The 19891-nt window shown below is 34.4% G+C and overlaps 2 protein-coding genes across 5 annotated transcripts in view; one reads left to right on the plus strand and one right to left on the minus strand.

The window, feature by feature from the left end:
* The first annotated feature begins 947 nt into the window (after positions 1-947).
* LOC110100485 lies at positions 948-15625 on the plus strand. Of its 4 annotated transcripts, none has more exons than XM_028693739.1 (12): positions 948-1076; positions 1220-1369; positions 5091-5217; positions 5376-5449; positions 5565-5709; positions 7779-7954; positions 9175-9412; positions 9703-9789; positions 9868-10013; positions 13398-13499; positions 14398-14486; positions 15021-15623. In XM_028693739.1, exons 1-12 carry the CDS (start codon positions 960-962, stop codon positions 15463-15465), a joined length of 1896 nt encoding a protein of 631 aa, XP_028549572.1. In that variant the 5' UTR covers positions 948-959; the 3' UTR covers positions 15466-15623. The 4 variants fall into 4 exon arrangements, with proteins under 4 accessions (XP_028549572.1, XP_020683669.2, XP_028549573.1 ...); XM_020828010.2 differs by having other exon boundaries at positions 5316-5449; positions 15021-15621; XM_020828011.2 differs by having other exon boundaries at positions 982-1076; positions 1232-1369; positions 5316-5449; positions 15021-15624.
* Positions 15626-18046: 2421 nt separating this feature from the next.
* Positions 18047-19891, minus strand: part of LOC110100508 (DNA-directed RNA polymerase V subunit 5A) — a 31221-nt gene continuing 29376 nt past the window's right edge. The window contains exon 4 of the mRNA XM_020828037.2: positions 18047-18347. Coding sequence (XP_020683696.1) covers positions 18222-18347 — 126 coding nt within the window. The 3' untranslated portion in view covers positions 18047-18221. The remainder of the gene's footprint in view (positions 18348-19891) is intronic.

Here is a 19891-nt window from a genome sequence, read left to right on the forward strand (position 1 = left end):
GTAATCAATCACTAAATTAACTTATTTAATATTCCCAAAAAAAAAATTAACTTATTTAATATTTTATAAAACAAAATTAATATATTTTTAAGACATCAAATATATTTTATTTTATGTCAAAATAAAATAAAATAATTTTTTTACAGAAAAATTATTGCTTGTATGGATGTTGATAGTTCTTTATTTTAAATGAAAAAATATGTATGATACTACAATAGGTTTATTTTTTTTTTTTTCAATAATAATCTTATAACAACTTTTCAGATAAGTACAACAGACTCAAATGAACTTTTTTTTTTTGCGCAAAATATTGAATCCATTAAAATATGCCCAAACTATTTCATCGAATCATTATAAGCAATAGATTATGATTGCCATCTCCTCTACAATATTTCAATAATGAGGAAGTCTTTAGCTGTTTTTTTTTTTTTTTCATAAACCTTCTTATGTCCCAAATCCAATAAAAAACGATCAAAGCCAGTAAGCTACCATATCCTCATACATAAATATTGAACATTTAATGCAAATTTTCAAATAGGAACACAAAAATTTCTTATAAATATATCAATAAAAAAAAATTATTAACTATCTGATCAACCTTAAATTAATATAAGCATAAAATTTGTGTCATTTTTATATTTATATAAAAATCATAATTTTATTTGATTATTATTTTCTTATTATTTTTGAATATTTAAAAAAATTTATGATGAAAAATTATTTTTTATGATTATAATAACAAAATTATTTTCTCCCAAATAATTTTATGAACAGAAATCATACAAAGTAGATGCTAATGAGTATAAAATTCTTTAATTTTTTTATTAAAGTAAAAAAATATATATTTTTACCTTCTGTCAATATTATGTGTTGATTTCCCCTAAAAAAAATATTATGTGTTGAACTTTTGGATGGAGTAAACCAATTGCTGAACTACTATAAAAGCATTGAAGGAATGTATGAGTCCGGGGATTGCTGGGGGTGGGCTCGTCTTCCGCGAAAATAGAGCCATGCTTCTCTGCTTCTTGCTCGATCTTCGAAACATTTCCTCGGCTCAGCTCAAAGATCTGAAGGAGGTGATTCGACCTTGCTCCAGTTTCTTCTTATTTGATTTTGATCTCCACCTCGCTCTGTCATTGTTGAGTTTCTCTTGATCCATCTATTCAATGCATCTTCTAGTACTCTTCAATGATTTTTCCTAACCAAAAACTGGCGGCAGAGTTTGCTGCAGCTTGCTGACCTCTACGCGGTGGGCTATGTGGGAATGGAGCGAGTGTTGCGGACGGCGGAGACGACGGTGCTCCCAGATCGGATTGGGTTATGTTACATCCAGAGGAACGAATCATCTTCATGTTCATCTTCTTCTGAGGTTTGTGGTTAGCGAACTTCGTTACTCGTCGTTTTTATTTAGCTACAAGACTGCATTGCCGTGAAGAGTTTTTGCGGTTCTCCTCTTAAGGTTAACTGATATTTGTTAGTTAAGATACACGAATGATACGATTCAAATTTTAGACTAGAAACCGACCAATACAAACTGGAACTTGAGAGTTGGGAAGAAATAGCGCCATGAATAGACCAGTTGGATGAAATGCTTAGTAAGCACTGGTGTGAGACGAATTATCTGCCCCCAACATCCTGCGTTAGTTATTGTGCATTATTTTGAATGGCAGCGCTCCGTACAATAGAAACACCTAATTGAAGTAGGGAATTTATGTTTCACGGACTGTGCGTAATTGCATAGGGTTTATTTCTCAAAATGTTAGGCAGAATTAACTTGCAGCTACTTCTCAAATTGTTGCATTCTGAAAAAATTGTCTTTAGAGAAATAGAGAATTTAATGTTATATGAAGATCCAACATAGAAATAGATGGAAGAGAGGGTTGCAGCGTTCATAAGAGACACCAGATTTTTTATGTGGAAACATCTAATAAGGAGAAAAAACCACGGCGCCTTGCCAATTTTAATGAATCCACTAGTGTTTGTAGTGATTACAAATGATGTCCTTCCTCGGGGGAAGGCAATGGCTCAATGTGTCTAATACACATTGTATAAAATACTTTACATGGTTCGGGCTAGAAGAAACCAATGTCACAAGAACTATTCTCAAGAGAGTGTTATGCTATTCATTTGGTTGGTAGGGCCGCAGTCGGGCGACGGTAGTCTGAGGGACAACAATCAGCGAGCGGAGGTTGGAAGGATCATAATCTGGCGACGGCGGTCGGAAGGACCATAGTTGACCAGCGATGGACGTTGGAAGGGCCATAATCGAGCGACGGTGGTTGGAGGGACCGTAGTGGACATGCGACATAGGTCAAAAGGATAGTAGTAAGGCGACGATGGTTGAAGGGATCGTAGTCTAACAACGATGGCCGGAAGGGCCGTAATCAGGCGACGGTGGAGGAAGGCTCGTCAATGGCTGCTAGATGGAGGTTTGATGACGATGGTCAGAGGGAGATTTAGCAGTAGATACCAGGTAGCGCAGATTCGTTTGTGGTAGTGTCGGGGTGGAGCTCCAGGATTCTTTAAACCTCCTAGCTCTTATTTCCTTCTTCCTCCTTTTCCCTCTTCTTTCTGTGAAGAATGGGAGGTTATTTATAATTTTTTTAGTGTGACATCCTCAATAAATATGGAGAAGATCCATGGTAGATTGAGACTGTTCTATCAAACGGCCATGGTGATTCCCTTGATTATAGAGTACTTATTGAGCATTTAAGCATTTTAATGATGTCAGAATTTGGCGATCTTGAGCTCGTTGGATTCGTCTCGTCGAGCCGCTCGATTTAAATATAAGCATGTCATATTTGTATATCGTTTGGTCATCCAATTAATGCTTTAAATTTTCAAGTAGGCTTTGATCCTTTGATTTGGGCTCATTCGAGCTCGAATTAGACTAAATTTGGTGACAATTGGTTCATTTGGTCGAGACGTTTAGTTCAATTGCAAGTTTACTAAAATCAGATAGATGGTCTGAATTTAATTTTGGAAGTTTCCTATTCAGATTTGTATTGAGATTCATGCCCAATTGAGGCTATTTTTGGTGATGTGTCACAAAAAATTGTTAGTTAAATTGAATCTTGTCTTCTGTCATGCACATTTACTGCGACCTAGTTACAGTTGTTTTTTTTTTTTTTGCCATTTAAAATAGCAATTTCCTTGGAAAATTTTGAAATGGATATGTTGTTCTCAATGAAAGGATTTTGGCTTAAGTGTTTTAGGAGAATTATTTCTTCGAGTCACAAATTTGGGAAACATTTTGCGATTTTTGACTCACTATTAAAGGTTAAAAAAAGAAAAAAGATGCTCTACCATAATTTGAGGCTATTTTGTATAGCAGAGGAATTTGTTGCATTTAATAGAATCTGTTTTCATTTATTTATTTTTTTGGAGAAGTCAACAAAATAATAATACCTGTAGCAATTTGGAAGTTTAATAACTTAGTGAAAGGTTCTTAATGGCTTGCAATGTGTGGAGAAGCAACATTTTTCATCATGAAGTTAAATAGTGAGTTATAAATGAGTTCTTGGGGTCTACATTTCCAAAATAGCAGGAGGATAAAGGGCTATGCTCTTTTAAAGGTTTTGGTAAAAGGCAGGCAGTGTCATTCTTACTAAATCACACACACACATATATAATGGTACCTTGTAGAGATGAGGTGAATGTTTGCCTAAGAAATGAATCCAAGTTGACTGTAGCTTACAGAGGGCTTTTATGCCCTGTCGATTATACCGATGATTGATTAATCAAGGGCACTAGCCATTGGGGAACATACGGGCTCTAATCATAACTGTAATATAATAAAGTCATTCAACTAAGTCACTAAATTAGAGGACACATGCCACATTCTTATTGACAAGACATTATTTGAGAATAAATCTTAGTGATATTCTTGATTAAATACTCACTCTTTGAGAGTTAAAGTAACTCTTGAATATATCCCCCTCACCAAATAGTTGCAATGTGAATAAGTTTTGCTTTAAGATTTAGATGATTAAATTTTATTCTTAATTATTAAAAATTCAAATAGATTTAAAATTTTAAAATTCTAATAAATTTTGAAGATTAACCCCTCTAGTTGAGATTAATATTCAACACGACTATCATCGAGGTGACGATAAAATTATTTTAAACAGGTTTATATATTTTGTCAATACCTAGAGACATTTAAAAGGTAGAATCCTCTCCGGTTCAGGTTCACTTTCAACATGGTCATCATCGGGGATGAGAATTATTCATATTTGATTGTTTAAATCTTGGCAACTCTGTAGGCCTACTAAGGATCGAGTCTGACGATTGATTGTTTTGTGAATGTTGGAACTAAGATTAATTAGTATGATGAACTTAACTTAGATTAATTTGTGCATAAATAAGATTCGATTAGGATAATCAATACTTTGATGGGATTTATTATCGATAAAATATGAGCAAAATTTCAATTTTTATTTCCAAACTTGTTTTCTTTATTTCTGAAATTGGTAATAATTATTACATCCGAACAAATTTTTGTTTTTAGTTAATAAATAAAATTTAAAATGAACTAGAAATAAATTAAATTCAAACATGGCCTTAGTGTGGCATTTGGAAGGTTGGTATCCTATGATATGTACTTGAGTTGAAATATTAAAAAAATCTGAAGTTGCAAAATGTTCATAAATGAATTGGCTGTTTGTAGTATGCTTGATATCTCTGGTAGCTGAATAAATAAGCCTTTTTTTATATTTGGATTGGCCTGATTTGCTTTTGAGTTTTAGTGATTGCAGTTTACCCTTGGGTGGCATCAGAGGAGGAACTAGCTTCTCTTTTGAGGGTGAGCAAAATAGGTTGTGAAATACATAATCTTAAGTATAAATAGAAAAGTAATTTTTTTTTTTTTAGAATTTGGACAATAGTATTTAGTGAAGATGGGTAAAATAATTAAAATATTTTTTTTTTAAGGAAACAAAAAATTTTAGGGTGGGAAATTGCCCACCCTAAGCTCTTCCTGGTTCCACCCTTGGGCGGCATGACATTTGATGAACTTAATTTAATATATACAATAAATCTCATTTGTTCATTATGAATGTTTGTGCTCATGTTCTACTATTTACGTGCAGCTGAAGATAGCATATAAGCCTGGAGAAAACTTCAGTCTTCGTGATTTCCATCAAGCTGTCAATAATTTGCCCATGAATTTTCCAACAGAATGTAGCGCGTGTGTGCCTACAACATATGATAATGAAGGTAGCAGAAACTAAATCAAATAGACTTCTTGAATATATCCTGAAATGAAAACTATTAGATCAGCATGCTCTTTTTGTCATTGACATTTCTACTTCTAGTTGAACTTTCAATCAGAAAGCTTTTGAGAGATGAATTCTTTTATGTATGGGATGGTAAAGATATACTAAAGAAAGTGATTGTAACTGCTACCTCTTTTTTCATAAGCTCTGATTCTCTTCAGAATATTTCCACGGTATGCAAGATGTGTTTTTATCTCTATTTGATGTTTCCAATAATTATCTTGATCTCTGGATTTATTACTTGATACAATTTTGCTGAGTCTGTGCTTGCATTTCTTCTGACAATAGGATGCAGTCACCAAGCAAGTTTCAATTGAGTTTGTCGTGCTGGAAGAGGAGGCCATTCTGGATAATGGATATTCCCAAAAGCTCAGCAGATTCGATGAAATCTTCGACCAGCATCAGAACTGTGTTATTTATAGGCATATTGCTGGTACTATATCAATAGAAACAAACAGGCTACATTTTTAAATGATATCAAAATTTTCTATCATCATTTAGTGCATAATTTTGGTTGGTTTTTCTCATTGACCTATTTCTCTTTGAAATTCCATGCATAACTTATGGTCAGAAATCTTCCAAAAAAACCATCAATGAAGCTGTTGTTAAGTATTCCTGATGTAGAACTAAATGCTTAAAATGAATGTAAAAGAATTTGCACAATTTCTTGATAAGAGCAATTAAGATTAGAACTATTAGCAAATTAAAATGATCAAATAAAACATAAGAGTGGTAATTTCCGTTTAGGCTAAGTTGCACACTAAGCACTTGGATTATCAATACAATATAGAAAATAAAGTCATGCAAATAGAATAGCCTTCAACAGCCCTAATCTAACAATAAGATTAGAAGCAAATAACATGCACTCAATCCTACGTTTACTAAGCTTTGGCAATGGCGAAACAAAATCCTACGTTTACTAAGCTTAGGCAAAGGTGAAGCTCGGCTCCTTGTGAATATCCATCACCTACAAGATTAGGGTGATTAGAAAAGTAAATAAAAAGGGGAAGAAGTTCACCCTCATCAAAATCCGGAGACAAGTAGGCGATGTGTTGACGAAGTCTGTCGTAGTTTCTCGTGAAGGTTCAATTGGAGGAGAAGAGATCTCTTTCAAGCGTCGAAATGTTGAATATATCGATCCTTTGCTCGCCTTGAAGAGTCCTTCGAGAAAGAGGGGCTTCCTTTAACAATTCAAGTAGGAGAAGGCAAGAGGAGGATGGTCGGCCAATGGATGAAGTTTGAAGAAGAGTTAGGTACATAATTTGGGAATCAGGTTTAGAGTTTGAAAGGGGGAAAATTGGGAGGGAAGGCTGAAATCACTTTCCCAATCAAGGTTCTTTGATTTGGAAAGAGTTTGATTAGCCTAAGGGGAGGAGAGGGGAGTCGGGTAAGGTAGAGAGGATGGGTAATTTAATTCCTAAAGAGGGGACTTGAGTTTGGAAAGAAATAAAGAGGTGGGGACCATGTAGAGGCCGGCGGCATCCAAAGAGGGAAGGGGTTTGAGGGAAAGCAATTACTTTTCCTTGATTTGGAAAATCAAATTAGGAAGGAGGGATCTTCAATCCAATTCAATTCAAAATTCAAATTGAACTTAATTTAGGAACTTTCCAAAACTAGGCATCTTAAATTAGGAAAGAAATTTCAAATTCAAATTGCTTTGAAATTTGAAATTAAACCTTTCCAAATTAAGAGGAGATAATTATGGAAAGAATTCAAGGTGTGATTTGAATTTTGGAGGGAGGAGGAGGGTGATGAGGCCAGTGGCTAGGTGTTCTTGGAAGGAGAAATTTCGGTGGGGTGAAGGTGACATTAGGTTGGTCGGGTGAGGTTGGAGAAGGAATTGGGGTTATCCGGTGGTGAGTGAAGGTTGGATGGTGGCCGTCAGCTTAAAGAGGTGGGGAGGGATTTCAAAACCGGCGGCTAGTTGAGGGAGGAAGGAGGAAAAAACGATAGAGAAGGTAGAACCACGAACTCGGCCGTCTCCAAGGTTGGTGGGTGATCCGTTTTCCCTCTTCTAGGGATTCATCTCTCAAACACTCTCAAGATCTCTCAATGAAATCTAGCAAGGGGAAAATTTTATCAATCATTCATTCATTAATTTTCAAAGAGAACATATGGGCTATAAATAACCTTGTACATAAGACTCAAAATAAAAAGACAACAATGCCCTCAGGGCTTACATACGACCTCCCTTTAAGTAAATGGTAAAAATGGAAAAACAATTACAACATAAATAATAAAAGACAAATAACATAATAAAACAAATACATGAAATAACACAAAATACATCGACGAGATCGTGGCCGTAGATCGACGGCCACGTCTCTGATATACGATTCATGCTCTGATGTCCCCATCAATTCCAATAGTTCATTTCGTCGGGCTTGTATATGTTAGATTCTTTTATGCAATAATCTTTAGTGACTAGAAGTATTTTTTGTGACTTCTGTTATTCTTGAATCTTCTAATCACTAATGTCTTAATGAAAATCGGTTACCGCAGGCACTTGGATCCTATCTGGCCTTGTTAAGAGGTGGTTGCAAGATGTACGGAATGAAGTAGAAGCACTGCACGCTGCCATTGTCTTTAAGCATGACATTTGGGGATCTTCAAACCAAATACCTTGTAGATTGTCTGCTTCCACTGCTATGATTGCTGATGGAATCGCATCTTGTGAGGTAAAAGAGCATACAAGCATAACTTATCAGTAACAAATATCTTCTGTAATTAACAAGGCTGTATAATGAGCAGGAAAAGTTGAACTTCTTCAAAGAGGTAGCTTTGTAGTTGTAAGCACTATACTATTAAGTCTAATCGTCAGTAGTTATATAATTGAAATTAATGTTAAATCTGTAATAATTTAAAGAAAACAATTTAGCTTTACCAACCCTCGTTAACTTGCAAATAAAATGCCAATACCCAGATTGGTTTCCTTTTTTGTTGTCAATTTATTCATTTTCATCGCAAGTCATACGAAAATCTTGAGTGAACTATGTGATATATTACAAACATTTTTTAGAGAATCTTATTAAGCTTTGTATTTATGTATGTTTACGTCTTTCTATAAAAAATGCATCTCATTTTTTTTTCTTGCTAGGAAAGAAGCAGTTGCATAATTGGGCAGTGTAAAAAGAAATGCAAAATATTTCTTATTACTAAATATGTGCTCCATTGGTTCTCTCAAAACTTCAGTTTCAATTTGGGATTAGGGTTTTTTTTCCCAGGCGTTCTGTTTGCTTTCTTTGGTATCTGCTCCACTTCTCTATTATTTTCTAGGTTTGCAAGCTTCAAACTAGTTTTTGAATGCTGACTGGATACTTGAATCTTCAGGAGCCAAATGCATTTCTATTTCACCTAAACATGGTTACTGTACATTTCGTGGACATGCTAAGTTAGAAAATTTCTTATGCATAATTTTGTAACTTTATTCTTCTTCTCGTCTCATATGATATTATAAATTGTTGATTTTTTTCTGTGGGTTATAACTGATTTCTATGCCATATTTCATGAATTGTCAGCCGTGTAATATAAAAATTGGCTGTGATTTTTTAGATCTGGTTTCTGTGAGACACGAATAGATAGCCGCATCAAATAAAATTTTTGGTAGATAGCTTTATTAGATGCAAATCAGGTTTTCATTACAATAAGTGATGATATGGAATTTAAGTTCTGCACTTTTTTTTTTTATCTTTGGCAAGCACGAACCTGAGATGGTCTAAACCAATAAATTGTGCCTGACTTATTTTATTGGTCTGCCGTGCCTCACTTATAGTTTGCATGCTTTCCCATACTTATATTATTTTGTTGGCACAGCTAATGATTTAAATTATATTCAAAAAGGTTTTTATGATGATTTTAATTAGTTGGCAGACATGTTTTTAAGATGAGCTTATAATAGACGTGCAGATGCCATGGATGTCCCATCAGCGATGCTTGCAAGAAGACAAAAAATAACGTTTGTCCAATTACTTCCTCCGAGCTTGGGGAGTCTGATCTGATTAGGAATGCCGTTACAGTTGGAGGAAATACTTTGCTGTTTATACCTTCCTTGCGAAGTTCATCTGAGCTCCACAGAATCAGTGGTCTTATTACGTTAAATGTTATTGAACGCACAAACCTGGCCTCTCTAAATGAAGGTTATGTAATATAATATTTTCAAGGAAATAGCTCTCACAAAAAAGTTCTCATATACGCGTAGCATCTGTGACGTGTTATAAATGTGTTTAATTTGATTTTCCCATTGGAACCTTTTGCTGAGTATTTGGGTTCTTAAATATATATTTTTGAACTTTAATAGATCTACACGGGTATCAAAAGTGAACCATTTCTCTGTGTTGCTCTTTTTCCCCCAAAAAAATGTAGTATTTATTTCCAAGGAAAAGAAATTCTAAAAGCAATGAAATTTTCTCTGTTTCTATTGTAACAGGTGTAATTATGGGAACATCTTATATTGTTACTCCGATGTATCATGATAAGGAAGCTGCTTCTAATGAACACGAGATGAATGTGCAAAGTGAGTTAGCTATATTGATTTCTTACTTTTCTTTGGCATTTTTGCATCTGTTTTATGTCTGTTTGCTGTAAAGTGCAGTTTTCCAGGGACTCTGTGAATATCTTTTCTATCTGGATGAGGGGCTTGTATGTTCATCATCTTGTAACCTAGAGACTATGACTAATGGAAGCTTTATGAACTTTTATATTCTACAGCCTTCATCCCATGGATCGATGCTTCTGAGGGTAACATTCTCGTATTTATTAGAAGTTTTCTCCATTGATACTTACTATTTGATGTGAGGGTACTATTTCTGTCACAATAAAGTGACTTCATCCTTCCTTGCATCTTTTATGGACTCATCTATTGCTTATGGCCATTTGCATGAATGTTGAACATGCTAAACATCAAGTAGTACTGCTATTCCCCAATGCGGTAATTTGTGAGTGTCATGTTTAAGTTGTTGACCAATCTTATCTTGATCTTGTGAGTTTTAGTGATGACTCTGGATGTTGTATACTAATTCTGTGTAGGCCATCCAATTGGTTGAGGATTTAATTTAAAAATTGAAATATTGTGGGATCTTAATTTCAATTTGGATTAAGTTGATCTTAATATCAATCATATTTGCTAGCCTAGGGATGAGGAATCTACAAATAGTTGTTTTGAGGCATGCAATTAGAAACTTTTGGCTAAACAAAATTTATGTTTCTAGTTTTTAATTTTGTGATTAGATGTGCAATTTTGAGTGTAGTATAAATATAACTTCCTGATTCATTTTCATTATTTTGGTATTTGGGATGTGCAACTTTTTGTTATTTAACGTCTTTAGTGTGGGGCTTTATTTTTTTTATTTTGGTACTTAAATTTCTTGTTCTTATTTCATCAACATAGCTTGATATTGCCTTATTAGAGCTCGTGACTTTGTTCAAAAAAATTAACACATTGAAAATTAAATTTGTGGAATTTAAATTATAGTTGCTTGCTGTTTTTTTGTGTTTCTTGTTCTTCACTGAATTTCTCTAATTATTTTCATTTAGTATCATTTGGATTTTAATTCTAATATTGTATATTTTTATTTGAAAAAGTGAAATTGTTGATCTGTGAAATCCTTGATTTCATTTACTTTGTAATCATACCATGCATTATATTAGTTATGTCAAGAAACCCTAATTCTTAGTCTGCTTCTTCAATTATTGAAATAGGAATATGTTCCGTCATATAATAAAAGTTCAGCTGGTATCCCTACTACTGAAAACGCTAACGAGAAGAACAAGAACATGTTGCATTACAGGGTTGCTTTTCTTCTGCTGCATGATTCTTAGTGAAATAAATTAAAATTTTACTTCTGAAGTTTGTACCTTTAACAATATAAAAATCTGATTCTTTGGAAGTTATTTAAAACCCTGATTTCTGTGTTTTGATGACATTGAGCAGTATTAATTATCATGGAAATAAACAGTAGAATCTACTCAGAGGGAAAAGGGGCAAGAGCCACCTTCATGCACCTCCTGATTTCACAATTGATATTTGTAGGACTCATACATCTAGTGCATGCTTTCTGGGGAGTCTGGGTAAGACATGTTATGCACCTAGGAAGGCATACCTGTTATGCTTCTGATTGAATATAAAGCAGAAATGTCATTGTTTATTTGTTTTTCCTAGGCTATTTAAAACACCCTTACCTCGCGGATATGCCGAGCTCGCCGAATCCTTCTTCACCGAAAGCAACACAGATTTAGGGCAAGAAAGGGGTCCCCGCGGGGGTTAAAGAAAAGAGCTAAGTCGCCTGTTTAATGGGCGACTTATCCTAAATAGGTAAGTCGCCCATTCAACGGGCGACTTTGGCGAGTTTAAATTTTTTTTTTCGTTGGTTAATCCCTTAATTATAATTAATACGATGCTTAGTTTAAAAAATTGCCCCATCTTTTATGGACTCATCTATTGCTTATGGCCATTTGCATGAATGTTGAACATGCTAAACCTCAAGTAGTACTGCTATTCCCCAATGCGGTAATTTGTGAGTGTCATGTCTAAGTTGTTGACCAATCTTATCTTGGTTTTGTGTGTTTAAGTGGTGACTCTGGATGTTGTATACTAATTCTGTGTTGGCCATCCAATTGGTTGAGGATTTAATTTAAAAATTGAAATCTTGTGGGATTTAATTTAAATTTGGATTAAGTTGATCATATATCAATCATATTTGCTAGCCTAACGGATGAGGAATCTACAAATAGTTGTTTTGAGGCATGAAATTAGAAACTTTTGGCTAAATAAAATTTATTATTCTATTTTTTAATTTTGCAACTAGATGTGCAATTTTGAGTGTAGTATATATTTTGGTATTTTGGATGTGCAACTTTTTGTTATTTAATGTCTTTAGTGTGGGGCTTTATTTTTTTTATTTTGGTACTTAAATTTCTTGTTCTTATTTCATCAACATAGCTTGATATTGCCTTATTAGAGCTCGTGACTTTGTTGCTTGCTGTTTTTTTGTGTTTCTTGTTCTTCACTGAATTTCTCTAATTATTGTAATCATTTAGTATCATTTGGATTTTAATTCTAATATTGTATATTTTTATTTAAAAGAGTGCAAATGATTGAATTATATCTGTGAAATCCTTGATTTCATTTACTTTGTAATCATACTATGCATTACATTAGTTATGTTAAGAACCCCTAATTCTTAGTCTGCATCTTCAATTATTTAAATAGGAAGAATAAGGAATATTGACTATATGTTCCATCAGATAATAAAAGTTCAGCTGGTATCCCTACTACTGAAGACGCTAACGAGAAGAACAAGAACATGTCACATTACAGGGTTGCTTTTCTTCTGCTGCATGATTCTTAGTGAAGTAAATTTAAATTTTGCTTCTGAAGTTTGTACCTTTAACACAATAAAAATCTGATTCTTTGGAAGTTATTTAAAACCCTGATTTCTGTGTTTTGATGACATTGAGCATTATTAATTATCATGGAAATAAACAGTAGAATCTGCTCAGAGGGAAAAGGGGCAAGAACCACCTTCATGCACCTCCTGATTTCACAATTGATATTTGTAGGACTCATACATCAAGTGCATGCTTTCTGGGGAGTCTGGGTAAGACATGTTATGCACCTAGGAAGGCAAACCTGTTATGCTTCTGATTGAATATAAAGCAGAAATGTCATTGTTTATTTTTTTTTCCTAGGCTCAACATTTTCCCAATTAAAGAAACTTTTAGGCCCGAGATTGTTGAAGCTATTTTCATAATCTTTTTTTTTTTTTTTTTTCCCTAAGTTGTTAATTTTGAATTAAAGCTCGATTTATGAATCTTTTGAATGGTTTATTCCATCCTTCTGAAAATGCAAATATCAATTTCCATATTAATGGGAAACTGTTATTTTTCTTATTTATAGTTTTGAATATCATTTTTTTGGAAAATTTTGGTGCTCTGGTTGTAATGTGTAATGGCAGATAAAATGAGAGGGAGAATTGAGTCACTGATTTCGTCTGTTGCATCCTGTCTCCCCCATTCTCTTCTGTTATGCAGTACACCAAGACTGCCCAATATTTTTCCATCTTTTGGTTATTTTACGGAGCCTTGATCTATAAGTTGCCATTGATGAATTTACTGAACCTACAGAGGCTTGCTGGTTCAGAAGAAATCTTCCCAATCTCTAGTCAAACAAAGCAAATAACTTTATCTGAGGAAGTAAAGAACTCCATACAGGCCTCTTTGTCCAAGGTATCCTGCATCATAATTTAAAATTTTGACTTTTATTCCTGTGTGTTTTCTTTGAATGAAGGGTAAGGAACTAAAAACGAAGGCTTGACAAGTTATAGCTGCGCAATGAATTTGTGCCAAATTCAATATTTCATTATTCGCATTTATGTCTCCAACTATCCATCTTTAATTTCCAGCATTCAATATTAACCTTAATTCAGTATAGATCTATACCCACCGATGCTTAGCTTGGCAAGTACGATTAGTAACTCCCAACCCGTGCTCGATTCCCCTCGAGCGGTAGTGCCTCTTAAGTGGGGTCCAACCAAGTGCGGGTCAGGAGATTTCTTGTGTGAGTGCCTCTTCTAGATGAGTCGAGGATTAGTCACCCCATCAAACACCCTTTCGGGGGTGGCAGCAGGTGGATACTTATAAATCTATTGGATTTGTGTAATGCAATTGCTAGTTTGTGGTGAAGTCTTTGATGAGAGATCTTACTGTCAAGGCACATAAGGTTTTGTATCTCCAAATATCCATCTTTCTTAGCATCTAGTCGTAACTTTAATTCGATAGATATCTATTAAATTTGTGTAATGCAATTGTGGATTTGCGATAGAGTTGTTGATGGGTGAGATCTTCCTATTAAGGCATGTTAGATTTTAAATATAGCCTCACATTGTAAGTTAGAAAATATATTAGTATAGAAATACCAACTCGTGAGCTCACACTCATCAGCTAAAATTGATCTCCTCTCTGGTTCTATAATCTATCCCTAACATTTCCATTATATAATATTTTCTTCTACCTTGCCACTAATTAACTACATTTGGAAAATGATAATCTGTATGGGAATCATTTTTTAAATTTATAATGACAATATTTGTATTAGTTTTATAAGTTTGCTATTTGCTTTTCTCAGGTTGAGCTTCGAGACTACAATCCTCTCGAACATGAAAGGGGCCTTTATCCACAGCTTAACTGGTTAGTTAAAGAAAGCGTGCAGTTTGGGTGAGTACTGTCTTCTATCACTGGCCTTAAACCCTTTTTTTTTTTTGGTCCATGCTTATAATTATGTATAGTATGCGTATTATAAAAGGTAGCCCTGCTAAGTTTGACTAATTATTCTGTGTGGACATCGGACGGAGATAACCGTCCGAATTTGCTACGTTTTTAATGCCCTTTTGCTGCACTTTTGCAAAAAGGCAGTAAAATGACAGCAAATATTTAATATTTGCTTAATAATTGAATATTTGTTGCATTTTTGCAGAAGGATAGCAAAAGTGCAGTATTGCAGTAAAAATACATTCATAATTAAATATTTGCTGCCTTCTTGCAAAAACGCAGTAAAAGCGCAGCAAATCCGAACGATTCTCTCCGTCCGGTGTCCGCTCATAATAATTTCTCGCTAAATTATTTTATTACAATTAATTGATTCACATACATAAATAATTAAGCTTAATTCATCTGTAATAATCAACCTTTGTTGGTCAACTGTTTTTGCAACTTAAGAATTCAATAATTGACCTGTCGCTGCATATCCAGATCAGTACCAACAACACTCGAATCGAGTCCTAAGCTTGCAGATAATCCACATCGTCAATCATCTACTCCACAGAAACCCTCAGTAATCGTACTATCTGAAGAAGAAAATGAAGATTGTCCGAACCCAAACCAAGATGAGAACGCATTTTCCTGCATTACAGATGAGTGGGAGAAGCTCCTTATTGTTGATTACATGAATGATAACATTTCTGCTGGCAACAGCATTTCTGTGCCAAAAACTCGTAATTCTTTACTAACTCATGAAAAACCATTAGATGAAAGAACCAGCAGAATTCTTGAGAGGCTCGAAGCCCCAAAATACTCTCCATCCATCTCAGCCAAAGTGGTCGGTGAACAGAAGAAAAATCCCACAGTAACATTTCATCCAAGCTCCAGTCAACCGCTGAGGCCCAACTTTCAGAGGCCTAAGAAGAAGCTGAGGTAATTCTCTTATTGAGCATGTCTATGATCATTTTTTTTTCTTCATAAAACAATCAGAGATAGTGATTATTGCTATTAGTGATTTGATTATGATTAGCAGCTAACTAAATATATTTGGTTATTTGACAGTGTTTAAGTAGTATAAAAAGTAATTAACCGCTTGTTTCTAGCAGTGAGCAGCTATAATTACATGAAGGTATGAGCTGATTAATAGTAATATTTTTAGTTATTATTTCTAGTAATATTTTAAATAGCTATTTAATAATAATAGTTAGTTCAGAGTATTTAAAAACTAGTTCGCTGTAGCTAATATCTCGTAAAATATAGTTCAAAGAATTCAAAATTCCTATCGGTAAAAGGATAAATTATTTTGTGCTGATACCAGATTGTTCGGAGACCAACTATAATACGTTACATCACTCGGTACCGGTATCGATACCGAGCGAAAAAAAGTGACATGATACGTTCTAGTTGGTCTCTGAATGCCATCCAGGATCCGCACAATAATTTTTCGTGTAAATATATTTAAGATAAATACGATTTTTTTATTTTAATTTCTTAAAAGTGACTTCAATTTTTAATTTTTTTCGAAGCTATATAGATTGTTCTTAAAATAATTATTTTATTAATGACATGATATTCCATTAGGATCATATCAAATGTCATCTCTAAATTATTTTAATTCTTTAGCTACAATTTCTATAATATTATACATAAACGAATATCATTAAAAAAGTATATCAATTTTAAAATTCTTATCGAATCTTTTAATGACAGTTAAAATACATGAATGTTCATATTTATGTAGCATAGATGGGGCGTAATTTACATAGTTTATGCTCATATTAGGGGAAGTTTTCCACATGCTTCTTACTATTTTATCCCTTTCAAATCAATATCAATTTTGTTTTACCAAATAGGTTAAAAAAGCTTAGCCCCCATAAACTCATGTGACTCTTGTATAACTCCGTAGTAAATAATACCAAATCTTATATGATATAATATATTAATTTGTTGAATGTTCTATAAATTATTTAGCCAAACCACAAGTTGTAAATGGGCTGAACTTAGGCTCATACAATCTATATATCATTTGCAAAAACCGGAAGCATCCGCTAAACTTATTTACAATACAAAAATAGCTAATTGTAAAATTGCTCGTACATTCATAGCTAATCCCCTCTCCTCATTACCGTACTGCAACCGTTTGTTTATTTTCTAATTACACATCCTTAAAAGAAAACATAGCCTCTAAACTGAGAGAGATTATATTACATGCAACATTCGGACCCAAAAAAACTATTCACTTTTGTGTCTGTCTGTGTGATCTATAAAACACAGCAAAGTCATAAAATCAAACAATTTTCTATGACCGGATTTTGCACGTAATCATCTCTTTTAAACTTCATAGCAAATAAGGCATTCGCTCATAAGTACTAGTTTACAGTCTTTTTAGAACAATTATAATGTTTTGCAAAAGATGATTGTGAAGCTTTTATAATATATTTTTTAAAAAAATAACCAAAATAATCCCTAGACTCTATGAAATATCAAAGTAATCTTCAAATATATTAAAAGATCATCTTGATGCCTCAATTCCTTAAGGATGAATCAAAATAATCTACCATGAAACTATATTGATCTATTTTTAAAAAATTGAGATATCAAAATGATCTTTTACTATAATTGGGGATCATTTTAGTCATTTTTCTCTTTAAAAAATAAATAATTGATTTCTTAAAACTATTATATTAACAACTCCGTCAAAAACAGCTTCCAAATACATACATATATATGGTAAAAAAAAAAAAAACAGGAAAATGATAGTTAAAAAAAATGCAGTTGCGGCGGTCTGAAAGATAAGTAATGATAAAACCGCCTAAAACACGAACAATTATTATGTCCTCTGACCGGACATAGAGCTATGTTCGGTCGCCAATAACATGTCGCCACGTGCTCTTACTCTCTAACGCGCGGCCCGACGACTTGACCTGGACCGAAACCCGAGAATGCTATGTTCGCATATTGCGAGGTATTACTCGGTATTGCTCAGTATTGCTAGATATTGCATGACAATAACGAGAAATACCGCTCTGTGAAAACCAATACCGAGTTGTACTGAGTTGTACCGAGTTTTTCTAGAATACCAATACCGAGTTGTACCAATACCGAGTTGTACCAATACCTAAAAAAACTTGGTAGAACTTAATATTATTCGATATTTGCTCGGTATTGGTTATTGCCAAACAAAATCGATCAACCTAGCAATACCGAGTTGTACCAATACCTAGAAAAACTCGGTATTTGCTCGGTATTGCTCGGTATTTGCTCGGTATTGGTTATTGCCAAGCAAAATCGACCAATACCTAGCAATACTGAGTAATACCGAGCAATACCTAGCAAAATCAAGAAATATCGAGCCATCCTGTGTCCATTCCGGGTCGGGTTGTCGGGGCGCGCGGTAAATAGTGAGAACGCGTGGCGCGATTCTACTGGCGGCCGAACGTAGAGCTACGTCCTGTGACCGGACCAAATAAAAGTTCCTAAAACACACCCTAAATTAATTTTTTTAAAAAAAACTCAACTAAAAAAGAACATTACATAAGTGAATTAGGTTGTCCTACCATTTATCAAGAAGCCATGAATGAAAAAGACGATAAATCAAGTTCCAAAATCAGACATTAGCTTTGTTCAGTGCTACTATATACAAAGCAATTGGACGAGAACACCTGATCAGTCAGTCGAGAATCGAGATAGGTACTATACAATGCAGCGATAAGTCTCATGTGATCCAGTTATTTCACGGTCATAAGTGACTTTCACAACGGTTCCCTTCTCCAGGCCAAAGTATCTCGCAACGGCATCCTTCTCCAGCATGCGAGGTAGCTGCAAAATCCAATATTTTTTAAATTTTGGAAGACACAAATAACAAGCAAAAGAAGGGGAAATATTAGGTCAAAGACAGATTATTGTAGGCGAAATAAAATGAAATTGTGAGGGTTCAAATGTTACGGGTCTTCTAGGATCCATTGTCAATTTTACAGATTATTGTTTGTTTTTATTAGGTATCAAATAAGTAAATTTATGTGATGATGGTTGCTGATGGCAGCGGTGGCTCAAATAGTAGAGGTGCTTTTCTGAAAACATTATTCTGTCCACACGCCGAACACAACTCTACGTACGGAGATCAATCAGAATGAGTCACGTTAGCAATACCGAGTCGCGGTACCAACATGGCTTATTCTGATTTGTCTCCAAACGATATTCAACGTCCGTACAAAATAATTTCTCGTTTTTCTATAGCGCTCAAAGGTGTTGACAGATGCCACCAGTGTTTGTTTTTAAAAACACTTTATAGCCATTTTTATTATTTAAAAATCATTAAAAACAAAGATTAAACTAGTCAAAAAAACACATTAAATAATACTACAACAATAATAATAAATCTTTATCCCGTTATAAAAATATATATATTTATCCCATTATGAATATATTTTTAAAATAAAAAATAAATCAAACAAATATTTATTTAAATAATAACAATATTATTATTAATTGATGAAAAAGGTGCCCTGACCAAATCATTGCTATTAGGGGCCCCGTTTGATTGCTATATTTATATAAAAGCTGAGAAGTTAAGCTGGGAGGGAGACCTTAAAGAAACGAAGCACCAGATGTGATCGAAGAAGACACGGGAGGAAGAAGATAAATTGCTTTCTTGAATAGAAACTATGTACAGACAAGGCTTATAAATAGATCCTAGAAATAGGAGTTACACGTGTAAGCTACAGATTGGTACAACATGAATAAAGTGCTAATGCGATTTGTTTAAGTATGCTAATATCCCCCCTCAAACGAACAGATATGAGCTGATTGTGAGTTTGTCCCTGAGCTTTTTGAAGCGCGGCATAGACAACGGCTTAGTGAATATGTCAGCTATCTGATCTTCGGTTTTGATTGGAATGTGCCGGAGATGATTGTTGCTAATGTGTTCCCGGACGAATCTATGGTCAATCTCGATGTGCTTGGTTCGAGCGTGATACACGAGATTGATCACTAATGCGATGGCAGAGGTATTGTCACAATGCAGATCAACAGGGTCGTTATGGGTAATAAAGAAATCGGAAAGCAGACGTTTGAGCCATATAGTGTCGGCGGTGGCGATAGCCCGGTACTCCGATTCCGTTGATGAACGGGATACTGTTGTTTGTTTCTTAACTGTCCACGACACCAGCGTGCTGCCAAGAAAGGTGCAGTATCCCGAAGTTGATTTTTGGGTTATGGGATCACTTGCCCAGTCGGCGTCGGAGTAGGTGGTGAGATGGAGATCTGATTTCTTGATCGGAAGACCAAACTTCGTTGTTCCCTTGATGTACCGGATGGGCGCTTGAGGAGAAAGATGTGATCTGATTGTGGAGCGTGCATATGCT

The sequence above is a fragment of the Dendrobium catenatum genome, unplaced genomic scaffold (assembly GCF_001605985.2).
Source record: "Dendrobium catenatum unplaced genomic scaffold, ASM160598v2 fragScaff_scaffold_353, whole genome shotgun sequence".
Classification (NCBI taxonomy): Eukaryota; Viridiplantae; Streptophyta; class Magnoliopsida; order Asparagales; family Orchidaceae; genus Dendrobium; species Dendrobium catenatum.

Coding starts and splice junctions, on each gene's coding strand:
- LOC110100485 (XM_020828010.2), top strand. CDS start 960: ATGAGTCCGGGGATTGCTGGGGGTGGGCTCGTCTTCCGCGAAAATAGA. Junction 5,450..5,564: donor CTCTTCAGAATATTTCCACG/GTATGCAAGATG, acceptor TTCTGACAATAG/GATGCAGTCACCAAGCAAGT. Junction 14,487..15,020: donor AAAGAAAGCGTGCAGTTTGG/GTGAGTACTGTC, acceptor CTGCATATCCAG/ATCAGTACCAACAACACTCG.